The 21,711-nt window shown below is 41.4% G+C and overlaps 1 protein-coding gene across 1 annotated transcript; it reads left to right on the forward strand.

Moving 5' to 3' along the window:
• Positions 1–13,273: 13,273 nt before the first annotated feature.
• LOC146717604 (L-rhamnose-binding lectin CSL2-like) lies at positions 13,274–18,513 on the forward strand. Its single transcript, XM_085478381.1, has 9 exons — positions 13,274–13,356; positions 13,603–13,635; positions 16,544–16,639; positions 17,090–17,225; positions 17,295–17,404; positions 17,492–17,536; positions 17,648–17,780; positions 17,873–17,976; positions 18,180–18,513. The coding sequence occupies exons 1-9, from the start codon at positions 13,326–13,328 to the stop codon at positions 18,194–18,196; spliced, it is 705 nt and encodes a 234-aa protein (XP_085334507.1). The 5' UTR covers positions 13,274–13,325; the 3' UTR covers positions 18,197–18,513.
• Positions 18,514–21,711: the final 3,198 nt, after the last annotated feature.

The raw sequence follows: 21,711 nt of genomic DNA on the forward strand, positions 1-21,711 counted from the left end.
GGACGTGATTTCTGTGATTGCTGCTACTGTTGTGCATGTTGAAATAAACTGGCATTGACATGTTTGATGGGTTCATAAAGAGTTTGTCCTACCAATATAAAAATATAACCATTATAAACCAGCTAAACTGCACATGCAGACCAATGGTTCTGTTGTTTAACCTGCTCTCACAGACATACATGGGTAGATAATAGACAAAAAAAAATGTCGCCCAGTAAACCTGATACAGTACAACAGCACAAGCGACTGGAACCTTCAAAATGATCATACAGTGGCTGCTGCAGGACAAACAGACAGCCAAGTGAGATCCAAAACAAAGAAGTTTCATTAACATTCCCACTTTTTGCATTATACAGGCAATTCAAGGTCATTGAGTCATCACAGACAAACACTTCCTGTTTGTACAGTCTGTACAAGCATACTGTGCAAATATCTGTGCTTCTATTCTGTGAAATGACACTCACCAGCTTTCTTGGAGAACGTATCCTTGTCACCAAACAAAAGATCAGTTTAAACCCAAAGACAAACTGCTGTTTCTGTTATTGTGGTCATTAGTAATCTAGTGTACAACTTGGAAATGATCTGCCATTATAAAAGGCACACATGTGTGCACAAACACACATCTGTAACAACACTGCTGAACTTGTCAGACTTTAACAAGTCTGATGAGCTCAAACCTGTTGCATCACTCGTACAGAGATCAGATGAAATAAATATATTAAAAAAAAAAAAAATTCCCCACTCGCCCCTGCGGGCGGTCAATCCTTCGAGCTCGGGTCCTCTACCAGAGGCCTGGGAGCTTGAGGGTCCTGCGCAGTATCTTAGCTGTTCCCAGGACTGCGCTCTTCTGGACAGAGATCTCCAATGTTGTTCCCGGGATCTGCTGGAGCCACTCGCCAAGTTTGGGAGTCACCGCACCTAGTGCTCCGATTACCACTGGGACCACCATCACCTTCACCTTCCACATCTTCTCGAGCTCTTCTCTGAGCCCTTGGTATTTCTTGAGCTTCTCGTGTTCCTTCCTCCTGATGTTGCTGTCATTCGGAACCGCTACATCGATCACTATGGCCGTCTTCTTCTGTTTGTCTACCACCACAATGTCCGGTTGGTTAGCCACCACCATGTATATATATATACTAGGGGTGCAACGATACACAAAATTCACGGTTCGGTTCGGTTCGATACTTTGGTGTCACGGTTCGATATTTTTTCAATACAAAAAAAATGTTCATGCCTTTTTAATTTGTCATTTATTAAAATTATAAATATATATTTTAACTCAAAAGTACAGTTTTTAAATTTAATGTTGCTGAAACAAAAGTAATTAAAAAAATAAATATATCTCAGGGCTCTCAAAATTTCAAAATCCCTGGTAGCCCTTCGGGCAGGGACTCTTCAGTTTTTGGTAGCCCAAAATAAATGTAAGTAGCCCAAATAAAAAAGAGAGCAATTTTTTGATTGATGTTTTGTTTCCTTTACAATATTATACATTAAAGTATAATATTGTAAAGGAAACAAAACATTAATCAAAAAATTGTTGAAAACAAATTACAACATTGTATAAAAATTACAATCATCAACTCAAATACTTGGTTCTAATTGAACAGAAATTTCTATGAACTTGTAAGAACTGTGTAGGACATGAATCAGTCTGTGTCAGATCCTGAATTTGAAATTTCCACTGAAGTCACGGGTCAGAGGTAAGTGGAACCAAGATCTAGGCCATTTGCTTTTTGAAGTTTGCAAAGACTGATAAATTTTGCCAGTGGTAGTTCACTCTTTGCAACATAGTACGCTGTTCTAAACAGATTTTTCAGGTTTATTTTTAGTATGTTATTTGCAATTGGTGTTTGTTCTGGGAAAGATATTGCAGACTGAGCAATAATGCATTTCTTGCATTTCTCATGGGTTCTAATGGGGGCCTTTCTTAAAATGACTGGTCCCAGTAACAAAGGCGCTTGTCGACTCAGAAATCGAGAGAAAACCAACAACACACCCGGCAGAACATTATGTTATTTACACGGGTGCACATAAGTGGTCCGCATGTGGCATTCGCTGTCAAAATAAAAGACGCGCACCAGATAAGAAGTTGCAACACGCGTTTGCATACAAATAAAAGGCACCGTTTTTGTCCACTAGAGTGGGATTTTCACGGCACATTCCGCACCACATCTCTGTGCGTTCATCATTTGTTTGAAGCCAGCTCACCTCCTGCAACCACTCTTCCGAGAATACGTGCTTCTTTTGTGGTTCGGACTCCTTCTGACATTTGTTTGGAGGTGGAGGAACACCAAAGTTATTGCTTAAGGGAGCTTGCTTCTTCGACATCTTTAAGAGTTCTAAACAAATGTCTGTCCTCCTCCAGAAAATCTTATGTATGCAAACACACTTTGCAACTTCATATCTTGTGCGCGTTTTTTTTTTTTTTTTTTGACAGCGAATGCGCGCACCTGCGGACCACTTATGTGCAGCCCCGGTTATATAGCTCGTCATATTGCAGCCACAGAAATTCTTTTGTCCATGGAACCATAAAGCTGCACTTTCTTTTTGCCTTATAGTCTGATTTGTCATAACTTTTCCGTTTTGTGGTAAGCTTTTCTTTGGCTGTCACTTCTTCACCCTGACCTGTCTTATTTGGCTCAGCATAACTAAGATATATATCCTGCTGCTTTTACACACGCACTATACGAGCTAAATAACCGGGGCTGCACATAAGTGGTCCGCAGGTGCGCATTCGCTGTCAAAATAAAAAACACGCACAAGGGTTAGGGTTAAATTTAAAAACTGTACTTTTGAGTTAAAATATATATTTATAATTTTAATAAATGACAAATTAAAAAGGCATGAACATTTTTTTTTGTATCGAAAATATATCGAACTGTGACACCAAATTATCGAACCGAACCGAACCGTGAATTTTGTGTATCGTGTATATATATATATATATATATATATATATATATGCTGCCTGCTGCTTGGGTTTCTTGGGTTTCAGGCAGCAGAAACCCAAGAAAGAGGAGGGAGACGAGGAACCATCATGGAAGGACAGGCCCCTGCACGGTATGTACCACCGGCAGATAGAGGAGGTGGCTGATATCCAGAAATCCTACCAGTGGCTGGACAAAGCTGGACTGAAAGACAGCACAGAGGCACTAATCATGGCAGCACAAGAACAAGCTCTGAGTACAAGATCCATAGAGGCTGGGGTCTATCACACCAGGCAAGACCCCAGGTGCAGGCTGTGTAAAGATGCCCCAGAGACAATCCAGCACATAACAGCAGGGTGCAAGATGCTAGCAGGCAAGGCATACATGGAACGCCATAACCAAGTGGCCGGCATAGTGTACAGGAACATCTGTGCCGAGTATAACCTGGAAGTCCCGAGGTCAAAATGGGAGATGCCCCCAAGGGTGGTGGAGAATGACCGAGCTAAGATCCTGTGGGACTTCCAGATACAGACGGACAAAATGGTGGTGGCTAACCAACCGGACATAGTGGTGGTAGACAAACAGAAGAAGACGGCCGTAGTGATCGATGTAGCGGTTCCGAATGACAGCAATATCAGGAAGAAGGAACACGAGAAGCTGGAGAAATACCAAGGGCTCAGAGAAGAGCTCGAGAGGATGTGGAGGGTGAAGGTAACGGTGGTCCCCGTGGTAATCGGAGCACTAGGTGCGGTGACTCCCAAGCTAGGCGAGTGGCTCCAGCAGATCCCGGGAATAACATCGGAGATCTCTGTCCAGAAGAGCGCAGTCCTGGGAACAGCTAAGATACTGCGCAGGACCCTCAAGCTCCCAGGCCTCTGGTAGAGGACCCGAGCTCGAAGGATTGACCGCCCGCAGGGGCGAGTGGGGAATTTTTTTTTTTTTTAATATATTTATTTCATCTGATCTCTGTACGAGTGATGCAACAGGTTTGAGCTCATCAGACTTGTTAAAGTCTGACAAGTTCAGCAGTGTTGTTACAGATGTGTGTTTGTGCACACATGTGTGCCTTTTATAATGGCAGATCATTTCCAAGTTGTACACTAGATTACTAATGACCACAATAACAGAAACAGCAGTTTGTCTTTGGGTTTAAACTGATCTTTTGTTTGGTGACAAGGATACGTTCTCCAAGAAAGCTGGTGAGTGTCATTTCACAGAATAGAAGCACAGATATTTGCACAGTATGCTTGTACAGACTGTACAAACAGGAAGTGTTTGTCTGTGATGACTCAATGACCTTGAATTGCCTGTATAAATGTTTTATTTCATTTTAAATGTATCTTCGGGCTTCTTTTTGTTTCCTTTAGTACTTCTGTTGAAGCTGTTCCTCGAACACCTCCAATGCTGTCTGATTTTGTGATGTTACAGCATCACGTTGCTGCTTTGTGACTGAATTAGTTCTATGAAGATTTTTAGGCACAATCCAAACAACTGGTTCCTTGTTTTTACTGTCTGAAAATTATCACCCATTGTTTTAAAGAATGTTTACTCACGGCGGTTTCAATATTTGTTCTGTCAGCAGTGTTATCTTTTAAGGTACATGAGTGATGTGCTTGCTAACAAAGCCAGTGGCCAGCAAAGGTTGTTCTGCATTTATCCTCTAAATGTACATAAATAAATGTAACTAAATAGGGTTCTTGACTGTGCCCCACATTTTCTACAAAAGAAAAAACACCTGGGTTGTAATATGAGTTTTTTTTATACTGAAACTTGAAATGCATTTTTAGTCATGAAATAACCAGGAAAAAATAATGAAGTTTAATAACCATTGTTACATAAAATATCCCAAAAGTGTTTATGTGCATAGTCAGACACTAAAGAGTTGCTTTCTCCAGACTTTGCACAGAGCACTGCATTCATCAGATAGAGAAGGACTGCCTGAACAGAACAGAAGAGAGTAAAGTTTAACCTTCAAAAAATGCTTTGGAAGATTTCCCACATTTAAACCCCAAATTAATAACAATGGATTGCATTTGTATAGAGCTTTTTGAGGCCCTCAAAGCACTTTACAATTCCACTATTCATTCACTCTCACATTCACACACTGGTGTGTGTCAAGCTACAGTTGTAGCCACAACTGCCCTGGGGCAGACAGACAGAAGCCAGGCTGCCATATCGCGCCATCGGCCCCTCTGGCCATCACCAGTGGGTGAAGTGGCTTGCCCAAGGACACAACAACTTAGACTGTCCGAGCCGGGGCTCGAACCAGCAACCTTCTGATTACAAGACGAACTGCCAACTCTTGAGCCACGATCGCCCCTTTGAATTAAGTAAAGCAATTAAGACCAGATAGATCACGTATTCAATTAAATCTTGGAAGCATTGTAAAACAATTATTATCAGAGGAAGTAATGTCTTTGTGATGGCGGGTGTAGAAGAAAGAAAAAGCCAACAGACCATCCCTTTCATACCTGCACATGGCCCCTATACTTGAAATGATAACCTTCTAGAGGCCTCCCCTCATGTGACATGATAAAGAAACCACTGACAGTTGTCACACCTGTCAACCAGTTATTACCTAATAACAACCAGTTATTAGAAGCACTTCTTTCGTCCTGTCTTCCTCCATCTTAACATCTTTGGACGTGATTTCTGTGATTGCTGCTACTGTTGTGCATGTTGAAATAAACTGGCATTGACATGTTTGATGGGTTCATAAAGAGTTTGTCCTACCAATATAAAAATATAACCATTATAAACCAGCTAAACTGCACATGCAGACCAATGGTTCTGTTGTTTAACCTGCTCTCACAGACATACATGGGTAGATAATAGACAAAAAAAAATGTCGCCCAGTAAACCTGATACAGTACAACAGCACAAGCGACTGGAACCTTCAAAATGATCATACAGTGGCTGCTGCAGGACAAACAGACAGCCAAGTGAGATCCAAAACAAAGAAGTTTCATTAACATTCCCACTTTTTGCATTATACAGGCAATTCAAGGTCATTGAGTCATCACAGACAAACACTTCCTGTTTGTACAGTCTGTACAAGCATACTGTGCAAATATCTGTGCTTCTATTCTGTGAAATGACACTCACCAGCTTTCTTGGAGAACGTATCCTTGTCACCAAACAAAAGATCAGTTTAAACCCAAAGACAAACTGCTGTTTCTGTTATTGTGGTCATTAGTAATCTAGTGTACAACTTGGAAATGATCTGCCATTATAAAAGGCACACATGTGTGCACAAACACACATCTGTAACAACACTGCTGAACTTGTCAGACTTTAACAAGTCTGATGAGCTCAAACCTGTTGCATCACTCGTACAGAGATCAGATGAAATAAATATATTAAAAAAAAAAAAAATTCCCCACTCGCCCCTGCGGGCGGTCAATCCTTCGAGCTCGGGTCCTCTACCAGAGGCCTGGGAGCTTGAGGGTCCTGCGCAGTATCTTAGCTGTTCCCAGGACTGCGCTCTTCTGGACAGAGATCTCCAATGTTGTTCCCGGGATCTGCTGGAGCCACTCGCCAAGTTTGGGAGTCACCGCACCTAGTGCTCCGATTACCACTGGGACCACCATCACCTTCACCTTCCACATCTTCTCGAGCTCTTCTCTGAGCCCTTGGTATTTCTTGAGCTTCTCGTGTTCCTTCCTCCTGATGTTGCTGTCATTCGGAACCGCTACATCGATCACTATGGCCGTCTTCTTCTGTTTGTCTACCACCACAATGTCCGGTTGGTTAGCCACCACCATGTATATATATATACTAGGGGTGCAACGATACACAAAATTCACGGTTCGGTTCGGTTCGATACTTTGGTGTCACGGTTCGATATTTTTTCAATACAAAAAAAATGTTCATGCCTTTTTAATTTGTCATTTATTAAAATTATAAATATATATTTTAACTCAAAAGTACAGTTTTTAAATTTAATGTTGCTGAAACAAAAGTAATTAAAAAAATAAATATATCTCAGGGCTCTCAAAATTTCAAAATCCCTGGTAGCCCTTCGGGCAGGGACTCTTCAGTTTTTGGTAGCCCAAAATAAATGTAAGTAGCCCAAATAAAAAAGAGAGCAATTTTTTGATTGATGTTTTGTTTCCTTTACAATATTATACATTAAAGTATAATATTGTAAAGGAAACAAAACATTAATCAAAAAATTGTTGAAAACAAATTACAACATTGTATAAAAATTACAATCATCAACTCAAATACTTGGTTCTAATTGAACAGAAATTTCTATGAACTTGTAAGAACTGTGTAGGACATGAATCAGTCTGTGTCAGATCCTGAATTTGAAATTTCCACTGAAGTCACGGGTCAGAGGTAAGTGGAACCAAGATCTAGGCCATTTGCTTTTTGAAGTTTGCAAAGACTGATAAATTTTGCCAGTGGTAGTTCACTCTTTGCAACATAGTACGCTGTTCTAAACAGATTTTTCAGGTTTATTTTTAGTATGTTATTTGCAATTGGTGTTTGTTCTGGGAAAGATATTGCAGACTGAGCAATAATGCATTTCTTGCATTTCTCATGGGTTCTAATGGGGGCCTTTCTTAAAATGACTGGTCCCAGTAACAAAGGCGCTTGTCGACTCAGAAATCGAGAGAAAACCAACAACACACCCGGCAGAACATTATGTTATTTACACGGGTGCACATAAGTGGTCCGCATGTGGCATTCGCTGTCAAAATAAAAGACGCGCACCAGATAAGAAGTTGCAACACGCGTTTGCATACAAATAAAAGGCACCGTTTTTGTCCACTAGAGTGGGATTTTCACGGCACATTCCGCACCACATCTCTGTGCGTTCATCATTTGTTTGAAGCCAGCTCACCTCCTGCAACCACTCTTCCGAGAATACGTGCTTCTTTTGTGGTTCGGACTCCTTCTGACATTTGTTTGGAGGTGGAGGAACACCAAAGTTATTGCTTAAGGGAGCTTGCTTCTTCGACATCTTTAAGAGTTCTAAACAAATGTCTGTCCTCCTCCAGAAAATCTTATGTATGCAAACACACTTTGCAACTTCATATCTTGTGCGCGTTTTTTTTTTTTTTTTTTGACAGCGAATGCGCGCACCTGCGGACCACTTATGTGCAGCCCCGGTTATATAGCTCGTCATATTGCAGCCACAGAAATTCTTTTGTCCATGGAACCATAAAGCTGCACTTTCTTTTTGCCTTATAGTCTGATTTGTCATAACTTTTCCGTTTTGTGGTAAGCTTTTCTTTGGCTGTCACTTCTTCACCCTGACCTGTCTTATTTGGCTCAGCATAACTAAGATATATATCCTGCTGCTTTTACACACGCACTATACGAGCTAAATAACCGGGGCTGCACATAAGTGGTCCGCAGGTGCGCATTCGCTGTCAAAATAAAAAACACGCACAAGGGTTAGGGTTAAATTTAAAAACTGTACTTTTGAGTTAAAATATATATTTATAATTTTAATAAATGACAAATTAAAAAGGCATGAACATTTTTTTTTGTATCGAAAATATATCGAACTGTGACACCAAATTATCGAACCGAACCGAACCGTGAATTTTGTGTATCGTGTATATATATATATATATATATATATATATATATGCTGCCTGCTGCTTGGGTTTCTTGGGTTTCAGGCAGCAGAAACCCAAGAAAGAGGAGGGAGACGAGGAACCATCATGGAAGGACAGGCCCCTGCACGGTATGTACCACCGGCAGATAGAGGAGGTGGCTGATATCCAGAAATCCTACCAGTGGCTGGACAAAGCTGGACTGAAAGACAGCACAGAGGCACTAATCATGGCAGCACAAGAACAAGCTCTGAGTACAAGATCCATAGAGGCTGGGGTCTATCACACCAGGCAAGACCCCAGGTGCAGGCTGTGTAAAGATGCCCCAGAGACAATCCAGCACATAACAGCAGGGTGCAAGATGCTAGCAGGCAAGGCATACATGGAACGCCATAACCAAGTGGCCGGCATAGTGTACAGGAACATCTGTGCCGAGTATAACCTGGAAGTCCCGAGGTCAAAATGGGAGATGCCCCCAAGGGTGGTGGAGAATGACCGAGCTAAGATCCTGTGGGACTTCCAGATACAGACGGACAAAATGGTGGTGGCTAACCAACCGGACATAGTGGTGGTAGACAAACAGAAGAAGACGGCCGTAGTGATCGATGTAGCGGTTCCGAATGACAGCAATATCAGGAAGAAGGAACACGAGAAGCTGGAGAAATACCAAGGGCTCAGAGAAGAGCTCGAGAGGATGTGGAGGGTGAAGGTAACGGTGGTCCCCGTGGTAATCGGAGCACTAGGTGCGGTGACTCCCAAGCTAGGCGAGTGGCTCCAGCAGATCCCGGGAATAACATCGGAGATCTCTGTCCAGAAGAGCGCAGTCCTGGGAACAGCTAAGATACTGCGCAGGACCCTCAAGCTCCCAGGCCTCTGGTAGAGGACCCGAGCTCGAAGGATTGACCGCCCGCAGGGGCGAGTGGGGAATTTTTTTTTTTTTTAATATATTTATTTCATCTGATCTCTGTACGAGTGATGCAACAGGTTTGAGCTCATCAGACTTGTTAAAGTCTGACAAGTTCAGCAGTGTTGTTACAGATGTGTGTTTGTGCACACATGTGTGCCTTTTATAATGGCAGATCATTTCCAAGTTGTACACTAGATTACTAATGACCACAATAACAGAAACAGCAGTTTGTCTTTGGGTTTAAACTGATCTTTTGTTTGGTGACAAGGATACGTTCTCCAAGAAAGCTGGTGAGTGTCATTTCACAGAATAGAAGCACAGATATTTGCACAGTATGCTTGTACAGACTGTACAAACAGGAAGTGTTTGTCTGTGATGACTCAATGACCTTGAATTGCCTGTATAAATGTTTTATTTCATTTTAAATGTATCTTCGGGCTTCTTTTTGTTTCCTTTAGTACTTCTGTTGAAGCTGTTCCTCGAACACCTCCAATGCTGTCTGATTTTGTGATGTTACAGCATCACGTTGCTGCTTTGTGACTGAATTAGTTCTATGAAGATTTTTAGGCACAATCCAAACAACTGGTTCCTTGTTTTTACTGTCTGAAAATTATCACCCATTGTTTTAAAGAATGTTTACTCACGGCGGTTTCAATATTTGTTCTGTCAGCAGTGTTATCTTTTAAGGTACATGAGTGATGTGCTTGCTAACAAAGCCAGTGGCCAGCAAAGGTTGTTCTGCATTTATCCTCTAAATGTACATAAATAAATGTAACTAAATAGGGTTCTTGACTGTGCCCCACATTTTCTACAAAAGAAAAAACACCTGGGTTGTAATATGAGTTTTTTTTATACTGAAACTTGAAATGCATTTTTAGTCATGAAATAACCAGGAAAAAATAATGAAGTTTAATAACCATTGTTACATAAAATATCCCAAAAGTGTTTATGTGCATAGTCAGACACTAAAGAGTTGCTTTCTCCAGACTTTGCACAGAGCACTGCATTCATCAGATAGAGAAGGACTGCCTGAACAGAACAGAAGAGAGTAAAGTTTAACCTTCAAAAAATGCTTTGGAAGATTTCCCACATTTAAACCCCAAATTAATAACAATGGATTGCATTTGTATAGAGCTTTTTGAGGCCCTCAAAGCACTTTACAATTCCACTATTCATTCACTCTCACATTCACACACTGGTGTGTGTCAAGCTACAGTTGTAGCCACAACTGCCCTGGGGCAGACAGACAGAAGCCAGGCTGCCATATCGCGCCATCGGCCCCTCTGGCCATCACCAGTGGGTGAAGTGGCTTGCCCAAGGACACAACAACTTAGACTGTCCGAGCCGGGGCTCGAACCAGCAACCTTCTGATTACAAGACGAACTGCCAACTCTTGAGCCACGATCGCCCCTTTGAATTAAGTAAAGCAATTAAGACCAGATAGATCACGTATTCAATTAAATCTTGGAAGCATTGTAAAACAATTATTATCAGAGGAAGTAATGTCTTTGTGATGGCGGGTGTAGAAGAAAGAAAAAGCCAACAGACCATCCCTTTCATACCTGCACATGGCCCCTATACTTGAAATGATAACCTTCTAGAGGCCTCCCCTCATGTGACATGATAAAGAAACCACTGACAGTTGTCACACCTGTCAACCAGTTATTACCTAATAACAACCAGTTATTAGAAGCACTTCTTTCGTCCTGTCTTCCTCCATCTTAACATCTTTGGACGTGATTTCTGTGATTGCTGCTACTGTTGTGCATGTTGAAATAAACTGGCATTGACATGTTTGATGGGTTCATAAAGAGTTTGTCCTACCAATATAAAAATATAACCATTATAAACCAGCTAAACTGCACATGCAGACCAATGGTTCTGTTGTTTAACCTGCTCTCACAGACATACATGGGTAGATAATAGACAAAAAAAAATGTCGCCCAGTAAACCTGATACAGTACAACAGCACAAGCGACTGGAACCTTCAAAATGATCATACAGTGGCTGCTGCAGGACAAACAGACAGCCAAGTGAGATCCAAAACAAAGAAGTTTCATTAACATTCCCACTTTTTGCATTAAATATAGGGAATTGTTTTCGATTAGTCAGTATCACGAAAATGCATCATAGTAATTCTGAAGGATATTATGTGACTGGTTTTGGTGTTTTGTTAGCAGGTTTATTCAAAATGGTAGGGAAGGATTTGCAGGAAATGTTTTACCAGAGGTGAGGCATGGCCTAGTGCAGAAATGATAATAAAGTTGAATTTGATTACAGATTTGTTTGTTTTTAAAATATTTACTATTTTGAGGAAAAGTAGGTAGTTGAAATCATATCATTATAAATAAATATCACACTCTAAAAGAAGTGTTGGAAGCGCCACGTCCGGTGTGGCAGACGTGTGGAGTTTGTAGAAAGGACCCAAAATGCAGCAGCTCTGGTGCAGGTGAGTATTTATTGAACAAAAGTGGATACAAACGGAAATGGCGAGGGTGAGCATGAACTAAGAAAACCTAAACTGGAAAAACTAACAGAACTAACCAGAAACCAAGATGCAGGGAGGTACGAGGAAATACACAAAGAGACGGACGGAGAGACGGACGGAGAGACGCAGGGAGACCGAGGGGAACAACACAGACGGGTGAACACACACTATAAATACACACACCAGTAATCAGAGGATGGGAAACAGGAGGGAAACACTCGGAGCAAAACAAAACAGGAGCACTAGAAGGTCACAAAACAGAACACGAGTCCAAAACCAAAAGAAGACAAAAAAAGAAACACACTGGGGCTCAAGAAAACAAAGTCCAAAACAGAACACTTCAGGGGGCCGAAAACACAGGAGCCCGAGGGCCAACCATGTGGACGGCAACGGCGGCGACAAGCAGGCAGTTCAGGGGGCCGACCGTGCGGACGGCAACGGCGGCGATGTGGAAACAGTTCAGGGGGCCGACCGTGCGGAAGGCAGCGGCGGCGATAACACTGGTCCGGGGGCCAGCCGTGCAGAAGGCAGTGGCGGCGACTCAGGCGAAGTGGGTCTGGGGACCACCCACGACGGCCATGGCGCCCGACCAATAGCCTGGAAAGTGGCCGGTTAACAGCAGACCCAGACAAGGCTGAACCAGGCGACGTTGAAGGCGAAGACACGGAGGCTGGACCAGGCGACGCTGAAGCTGAAGCTGAAGCTGAAGCTGAAGCTGAAGCAGAAGCCGAAGCCGAAGCTGGACCAGGCGATGCTGAAGCTGAAGCAGAAGCTGAAGCTGGACCAGGCAAGGCTGAAGCTGAAGCAGAAGCCGAAGCTGGACCAGGCGAAGCAGAGGCTGAAGCTGGACCGGGCGAAGCTGAAGCTGAAGCTGGACCGGGCGAAGCTGAAGCTGGAGCTGAAGCTGGAGCTGAAGCTGGACCAGGCGACGGCAAAGCTGAAGCCAAAGCTGGACCAGGCAACGCAGAGGCAGAAGCAAAGGCTGCTGCAGGCGAGGATGATGAAGCCGCTGCAGGCGAGGATGAGTCTGAAGCTGGACCAGGCGAGGGTGAAGACTCGGAGGCTGGCGGCACTGCTCCGGCCCGGGTCGACACCACTGATGCCATCAACACCGGTGTATCCGAGCAGTGGGAAAGAGGTGGAGGAGCTGCGTGGGGCACCTTGGCAACCGGAGGTGGTGGACGAGGTGCGTGAGGAGCCAGCAGGCAGTCACAGGATACGAAATTTTCCATCAGATATGTATCTTTTTTGAGTTTGTGTATTCTGTTTGTCTTTTGCGTTTATCTAAGGTGAAATCCTGTTTCCTGTTTCAGGATGTTGCACATCACGAGAAATAATTTGACATCTTGCCTTAGTCAAACAGTATAAATAAATCAGGTCCCTGGTTTGCTGCACCATCGGCTCAGCTCTTCACTGAAACCAGCTCTAACACCATGCTGTCCTCCAGACTCAGCAGCACACTGTGTGAGTACAAAAAAATCTTTCCACCCAAAAGGTTGTTCTTAATGTATCATTTATATGATTTTTGTTTGATCAGTAAGTGGTGTATTTAACATCCATTTTTTCTTTGGGTTTTCTTTATTGTCATTTGTGTTTTGAGGTAAATTAAAGTCCATCTGAAACACTGTTAACTTAATACAGAAGATAAATGAATAAATCAGCTGTAGTTCATGCACCATCTAACACTGAGGTTTCTTTTTTGTGTTTCAGTGCTTGCAGCAACATGTGTACTCATGACTTCAGGTAATTGTTAAATGTTCAGCAATTGTTTATCCAAATGTGCCTTTCTTTTATCCCAATACTTTAGCCACACTAGTCATTTAAACCCATTGTTCTGTGCTTTCACTCAAGTACGATGGAGTGTTACGACCACATAAAAAGTAATATTGTTCACTTTGAGATTACAGTCAAAATTTCAAAATTAAATTGCAAATGCTCAGCACTTACTGTGTCTGTGATACAACATCCACCCTCTTTACTGCATGGGGCTGTGTCCATTGCTATCCTTACATCTGTTCATTGTATTTCTTCTTTTCTCTCAAAATGAACAATAATATTTTTCTTTTTGATGTGGCCCTAAGACTCCTTCATACTCCAAGTTTCTTCCAAAGAGGTACCCTGGATTTGCAAATTGGTTATGCTTTATGTACAGTATGGTGAATTTTGTGCTGTGTGAATACTTGAATGTGATAAGCCACTAACAACAAGAACCTCTGATAGGTTTTTAGTCCCATTACCATTAGGGATTAATCCTTTAGTTAAACTCTGGAAACTCTATTTGATTTATTGAGGTCTTGAGTGATAGGAACATTTCAGTAACCAATAATAGTTCCCTGTGAAACTGATGTTAAATTAGTGGTAGTAGCTTTTGGTAGTCATTAAAACGGTAGGGACACGTCCCCATTGTCGCTACCATAAGTTACTTCTGATTCACCTGCATCATGCTCAGCCATTTACATTACACATGAGACTTACTCAGAATTCATTCAAGAAGAACACTGATACTGTTGGGATTTATTTTATTTATTTATTTTTTATTGTATTTTTATTTATTTTACCTTTAAGGTTAATATCTCACAATTAGCATCACACATTTTATTCTTTACTGCACACAGTGTATTGTAGAATAGTTAGTAGAATAATAGAATAGTTTGTAGAATAGGATTCACTCTGATACTAACAGACTCAGCCCCCTTCACAAGAATGTGGATGGGGTTGTGGTACCCACAAGACAAGGCCATATATCAGGTGCTGTTATGGTGTTGGGTATAGACCAGGGGTATAGGCAACCTTTCTGATGACGTGTGCCATCTAAAATTTCCTCAGAAGTCAGTGTGCCATATGATTGCATTAGCAATAAATTTAATAACGCTCTATATTAACAGTTACACAATATATAGAACCACTTTATAGAATTATATTTGTTCGGAGATGTTTGCAGCTATCAGCAAATAGTTATCAAGTATTTTGAAACAAAAAAAAATAAAAAAGACACTTTTTATCCATAACAAGAACTCCATAACAGCAAATGAACTGTACAACAGAAAATGCAAATGCTATTCATGGTCTCCTCACAACAATGATAAGAAAAATAAACTGGGCCAATATGGCATGTTTGTTAATACATTCTAATCTCTGGTCTCTCACTCAGAGACACAGGTCTCCGAGTGTCCAGCATTCAGACTGCACTCTTCATGTGAGAGAAAATCTGTTCACATAGATATGTAGAGCCAAATACTGGCCTCTGCAATGTTCTGAAGACAGTTAAACTTGTCAGATAGTGATGTCCAGCAGGTGAAAATGCAAGCTCCATGAACACACACAGCTGTGGATTCCAGCTGCTTCGATGTTGCATTAACTGGCATTAACTCAGCCAGTTAATGCGAGACAAATCTAGCTGCTCATTAAAGCTTTCTGGTTTGATCAGAAAATAAAACGTGCTTCATCCTAGCTGAAGTACGGGACAAACTGTGTTCCTTTTCACCTCAATACGCGTAATATTTTCTCTGAATACGGGACGATTCCGTCTTTTTACGGGACGGTTGGCAACTCTACTAACTAACCTCATGAATAAAATAAAGTTCACTATCAGTAACATCATAGCACCCACCCAGCTGTATGCTAGCTAGCATGCAGTACGAGTTATTGTAACTGACTGTAAAAAGTCAGCACAACAAAAATAAACTCCACCTAAACTTGGTTTATATCTGACCCAGATAGACTGCAGGTCATAACTTCTTACCTGTAGTTCAGTTCACCTGACACTCGGACCAGCAGCCGCTTCGGTCTCTCCTCCTCCTGCCTCCCCTTTCTCTCATCCACCTGCTGGTCTCCACCACTTGGTAATGTTACTGAATCTGTGGAAGCCCCGCCATATCCGCCACCAAACAACTGAGTTATTTTCACACACCGGCCAGCATCTGGCCAATCCACCACCTTTCATTATTTATACCGTTACAAAAAAAAAATCATCGGTCCATAAAAATGGAAAATCACCATCGGCCCACTGAGCAAATGCCCAGTATGCCCGATGGCCAGTCCAGCTATGGTCGTGCCATCAGTTAACCCTTCGCGTGCCACGACTGGGTTGTCTATACCAGGGTTGCCGACCCCTGGTATAGACCTATGCATTCCTATGCAAGAAGGTAAGAGGTGGTTGCCATGGTAATGGGTGAAGCGGCATCTACAATAAGGTGATGCCGAGAAAGTTGCAGCGGAAGAGATGTGTGCTGGATCTCAGCCAAGTGAGGAGAACTGTGACTTTCCTCCAACTTTTGACCAATTGCCTTAATATCCTGTTTATCACACATAATAAAAAGCATTTACTGTCTGGGTGTGGGACGTTATATTTAACGAGCAACTGAGCGACTTTTTTTCTAAAAAGCGACTAGAGACAAATCTGGCGACTTTTTCTGGTGTTATTGGAGACTTATTTATGACGACTTTTTGACTTGAAAGCGCGTATCGCTCTTACTCTCAAACAGCAGCAGGTGCTGCCGTGGGCACCTCGCCCGTTCCAAAGCGCTATAGCGGTGCTATATTTTATATTCGTTCATATTTGCTTTAGGAGCAAACAGATGAATAAAGGCCCTACTGTAGTATGCTTCATTTATCCAAGACTTACTAATTATGGAGTTATTTTCCATTTCAGGCTTTCCTAGAACTGGTCCTTTAGCCCACTTCCCAGTGTCAACAGAGAGGGTGATCACCTGTGACAGCCCCGACAATGTACAACGCCTGAGCTGTGGTAACATGAAAATAATCTCTATGTTTAAGGTTTTTTATAGCTCTTTGCTATCACTCAAATATAAACCCAGTTGTGAGGTAATCTCAATTCTTTCTCATTTCCAGCAGGAGACGGCTTCTCTGGTTGTAAACAGAAGTCTGATTCTATGTCTGTAAGATAATTAGCTTACCCCCTGCAGATCTCTGACCTCAGTAAACACTTTGCTGAGGAGGATAACCTGTTAAGGTTTCAGTTCTTTTTGTGCTTTATTTAGTGAAACTACAGTTTATGCTTGTGACTCATATGATCTTTCAGATTCAATGTAATACCCCAGATCTACAGAAATGAAGGCATTCTCTGATTATTGAAAAACATAAAGAGCCTTGGGTTTTCCTCTTGTGCTGCACACCTTATGCATTTCTCATGAGTTCCTCCTTTTGAACTTTCTTTCCCATGCTTTCTGTAAAACAGAGAATGGGGTGATCATTGTGCAATCAGTTCTGTTCGGAAGGACAGATGCAGAAACCTGCAGTGTGGGGAGACCTGCAGAACAGCTTAAAAATACACAATGTTCCCAGGATGGCGCCCTGAAGGTTGTCAAGAGCAGGTACACAAATCTGAGCACTTTATATCAATCATTAATTGATCACTTTAACCCACCTTTGTCTCCCTGCAGATGTGATGGTCAGAAGGTATGTGAAATAAATACAGTCCTCTTCCATACTTCTGATCCGTGCTACGGCATTTACAAATACGTGGACACCACCTACGCCTGCTTCCCAGCCAGTAAATTACATCTGTAATAAGAAACTAATATTCAGTCAAATCTGTGAATGTCCATGTTTCTAATGTTCCTTGTTGTCACTTTGTCAGTCCACAGTGTGACATGTGACGATTCTCTGGCAAACCTTCAGTGCGGTGAGAGCACAGTTCCTCTTTCTTTGTGTGTCTCTGGATTCATCTGATAAAGATACAAATGAAGTTAAAGTTAAATACGTGTTTAAATCTTTAATGTTTGCTCTTCATCAGATGAAGGACAGGTTTTACTTATTCGCAGAGCTGATTACGGACGTCATGATGCAACTACATGCTCTTTCAATCGTCCAGCCTCTCAGCTCCAAAATGTCCAATGCTCAAAGCAAATAAACAAAGTAGCCGAGAGGTACAGTTGCCGACTCTCTTTCTTCAGCCTTATATCTTCTCTTCACAACATATAGTTGGCCTCTGCCAACTCACTTTTGCCTGAATCCACAGCTGTAACGGGAAAAGCAGCTGTACTGTCAAAGTGAGCGGCTCTGTGTTTGGAGACCCATGTTATGGCACCTACAAGTACCTGGAGGTGGCTTACAGCTGTCACTGTAAGTAATTCAGATTTGTTTTTTTTCCTGCTCTTTAATTTTAGCATTTATAACAGCAAAAAGTTAAGCACATTCAACATTGAGAGGAAAATGTGAATCTGCTCTTAGACACCGTGCTTTTAGGTGGTTCAGGAAAAAACACTGATTCTTTTCTAAAACACTGTAGTTCGGTATTGAAACTCTGAAATAAAATTTTCTTTCAGTTGCAGATGAAAGCTGAATGCTGCTGAATGGAGGAAATCACTGACATCAAATACTATCAGCGTCTATTATCTTTAAATAAATTGTGTAATGAATCAATTATTAATCAAAAAGATCAATCAATATCCAGTGCAACGTATGGTCAAAAATATAAAGACAGGTACTGATTTTACATGCATATCAGATTTATTCAAGACATGTCAACTTGGTCTGTGGTGTCTAGATATATTTGGCCTTTATTCTAAATGTAAAACTGATTTAAAACTGATTGCCTTAAATATTTTTTTCTGATTCACTCTTAATTTTGCCTTCAATAATAAAATAATCACAAACTGATCAACTGGATGGTGTGAGCTAAATGTGACAGAGGTCTGACTAATTTCCGAAGTGAATGTTGAAACGGTCGGGTGTCAAGGTAAAGTGAGAGGAGCATATTGTCATGATATTCAGAACCACAAAAATTCAGCTCTCAAAATAAACAACATTTATCTTTTTATCATTAAGGACACCAGGGTCATTACTCCAACAGTACTCATAGTTTGATAGTACAATAACACACATTACATGAAATGTGAAGTTCTGTTAAGTTCAGTTGTATTTATAAAGCACCAAACCACAACAATCAGATGACTCCCTGTGAGCAAGCACTTGGCGACAGTGGGAAGGAAGAAGTCTCTTTTATAACAGAAAGAAACCTCCAGCACAACAAGGCCCAGAGAGGGGTGGCAGTCTGCTGCGACTGGTTGGAGGTCAGGGACAAAATAAAATGTTGCAGCTGAGGTCTACTTTTGTCCAGTGTTTGTGTTCAGTATGAATTCTGAGAAAAGTTGTTCTGTTATCTAAAACATACAGAAACATAAAGAAATCATTCTAAAATATTTTTATCTTCATCTAAGGTTGATGCAAAAAAAAAGAACAAAGATACTTATACAGTTTGTAATTTATTTTATTATTTTAGATTTTTTTCTCATTTTAAATCTTTAACAAAATCTCCACTGTTTTGTTAAAACAGTGTTTTCCCACTGTATCCGCTCTTTTTTAACAATAGGCTGCAAGTTTCTGGAAACAAAGCAGAACATTTACTGCAGCTCTGAAAGGCCAGAATTTCATCTCCTTTACAACTCAGGGCCTCAAACTAGAGTCAAACTAGGTATGCAATACAACTTTGTGCCACAAGATTTATAAAGTATTCCGATTCTGAGTCTTATTCTGAAGATGTTGCAACAAGTGTAATCTAAGGAGCTTGGAAATTAAAACATGAGGACTGCTTTAAGTTTCCTTGAAGAGGTTTCACCTCTCATCTGAGAAGCTTCTTCAGTTCTAAGAGCAATTGGTGGAGAGTCCCATATTTTAGGCCTTTGGGAGTGTCCCCAAGAGGGTCATGGTCATTGATCCTCTGCCTAATCACACAAACCAAGGAGGGAAAACGGCTGTGATTCACAATCAGCCAAAGTTTCGGGTGAACCCATTGTGAAACCAGTCCAATCCTATGATGTGATTTATTGAGGTCAAATGGCCCAGAATGTGAGTGGGAATTAAGGTGTCTGGGAAGGGATCTCAAAACTGGATTATAGATGGCAGACAGTTGGTGTCGTAAACCACCGCCTCTGTTCAAAGATGGTCATTCACAGTGGACATAGATGGCTTCTTTCCCTCCTCTTTTAAACCATCTTTCTTGGGGACACATCCATAGTGCTTAAAATCTGGGACTCTCCACCAGATGTTACAACTATGGTGCCATGTAACCACTCTATCAAATTTCTTTTTTTTCTCCATCTTGTCGCTTCTGCTGTCTCCCTTTCTCTCCCTCTCTCCTCCTCTCTGTCTTTGTGCTGTCATCCAAAAGGTAAATGTTACGGTGAAACAGAATTTACAACTCAATAAAAGGCACAAAAAGATCCATATCAATTATCCATCCATGTTCAATATTCAGATTTAATGTTGAACTTGTACTGCTGGCACTCGACGTGAGGTAACATGCTTTTGACTTTCAACTTTCAAACCAGCATCTGTTTTTTTCCCCTCTTTTCATGGCACGATAATCCAGCACAAGTTCTCTTAATGAGGCAACACAATCACACCATTGTGCATCATCTGAAGAAGAGTAGCAGGTTAAGAGCTGTACAGCTCAGAGGCAGACTGCTGCTGTGTGAACATTCAAGCAACATGTTGAATGCTGCTTCTGACAAAGGTTCAGTTTCCTCTTCCGGCAAAATTACTGACACAAAGCTAGCATAGCCTACAATGCCACATGACACCATAACAGCTTCTTCTTCTTCTTCAGCTGGTGCTTTAGCTCTGTAGACGCGCTCTAGCTCCTGCATCAGATTCACAGGAAAGCTGTCACAGGTCTGTCTTCCTGTATGCTGCTGTAGCAGTGATGATGTCATAGAACAGTTTTCCTCACCAGTGAGTTCGATGAGGTTTCAACAACAGACTCAAACACATGTGTAATGGATTTTTCAGCTTCAGGTTTCCAGGATCATGATTTGGGTGTTTACAAAGGCCCTGTTCTTTATGTCCTCCAAACCTTTTGAATGATTGTGTAGCTGCTGTTTAATGGCATATCATGTTTTTTAGGACCTAGTTCAACAGTTCAGCAGTCAGAGTTGAAGGAAACTTCTTTCTAAATACTCTGAATCAGCGGTTCCCAACCCCCAGGCGACGGACTGGTACCAGTCAGTGAGTCATTTGGTACCAGGCTGCGAGAGTTGAGGCTCGGGTGTGAAATGTATGGTTTTCTGGGTTTTTATCATTAACTAGCTTTCTCTGGGTCTTTGTAGTTGTGTGTCTAATTTTGAAAGAAATATTTACGTTACCATAACAACCAGAGAGCATTAAGGGGCAGAAAGGAGGATGTTACTCCCAATGTTGTTGGCGCATTTTCAGGAGGACGCTGCTAATAAAGTTACACAATTACACAGTGAATTTGCGTTTCTTATTATATTTACAAAATAACACAGTTTTTGTCTTGATTGTATCATTTTATTGTGTTGTATTTATTCACGACATCTTAAAGGCCGGTCCGTGAAAATATTGTCTGACATTAAATTGGTCTGTGGCGCGAAAAAGGTTGGGGACCGCTACTTGATTGATTTTAATGCTCAGCTTTCTGTAAGGATGTTTTTTCTCATGCACTGACATAATTACACCTTGACCCATGCTCCGAAACACTCTCCTTTTGCAGTCTCTGACCAGTGAGATGTGTGTGGAGATGTTCCTGCAAATCAGAATATTTTCCAATCCATTCCAATTTGTTCTCAAACTCACTCCTGCTGCATCCTATCTGTTACTGTTCATATTCTCAGTCTTTTTTCTTACCGTTTCGTCATTCCAAACATTCACTAAATTACAAAATCATCTGCTCTGCGACTGCTTTTTAAAAAAATGCTGAAATAAATTCCCTTCCATTGTATTTACATATCACCAAATCACAACAAAACACCTATAACTTATGGTGGCAGCGAGAGGCCAAACTGTCTGCAGCTTAAGAAAACACCAGCAATAAGAAAAATGCTGCAAAAGCACACAAAG

This window comes from Copadichromis virginalis, linkage group LG2 (assembly GCF_057382275.1).
Source record: "Copadichromis virginalis isolate Kocher_CV1m ecotype Utaka linkage group LG2, C_Virginalis_male_GT1.1, whole genome shotgun sequence".
Taxonomy (NCBI): domain Eukaryota; kingdom Metazoa; phylum Chordata; class Actinopteri; order Cichliformes; family Cichlidae; genus Copadichromis; species Copadichromis virginalis.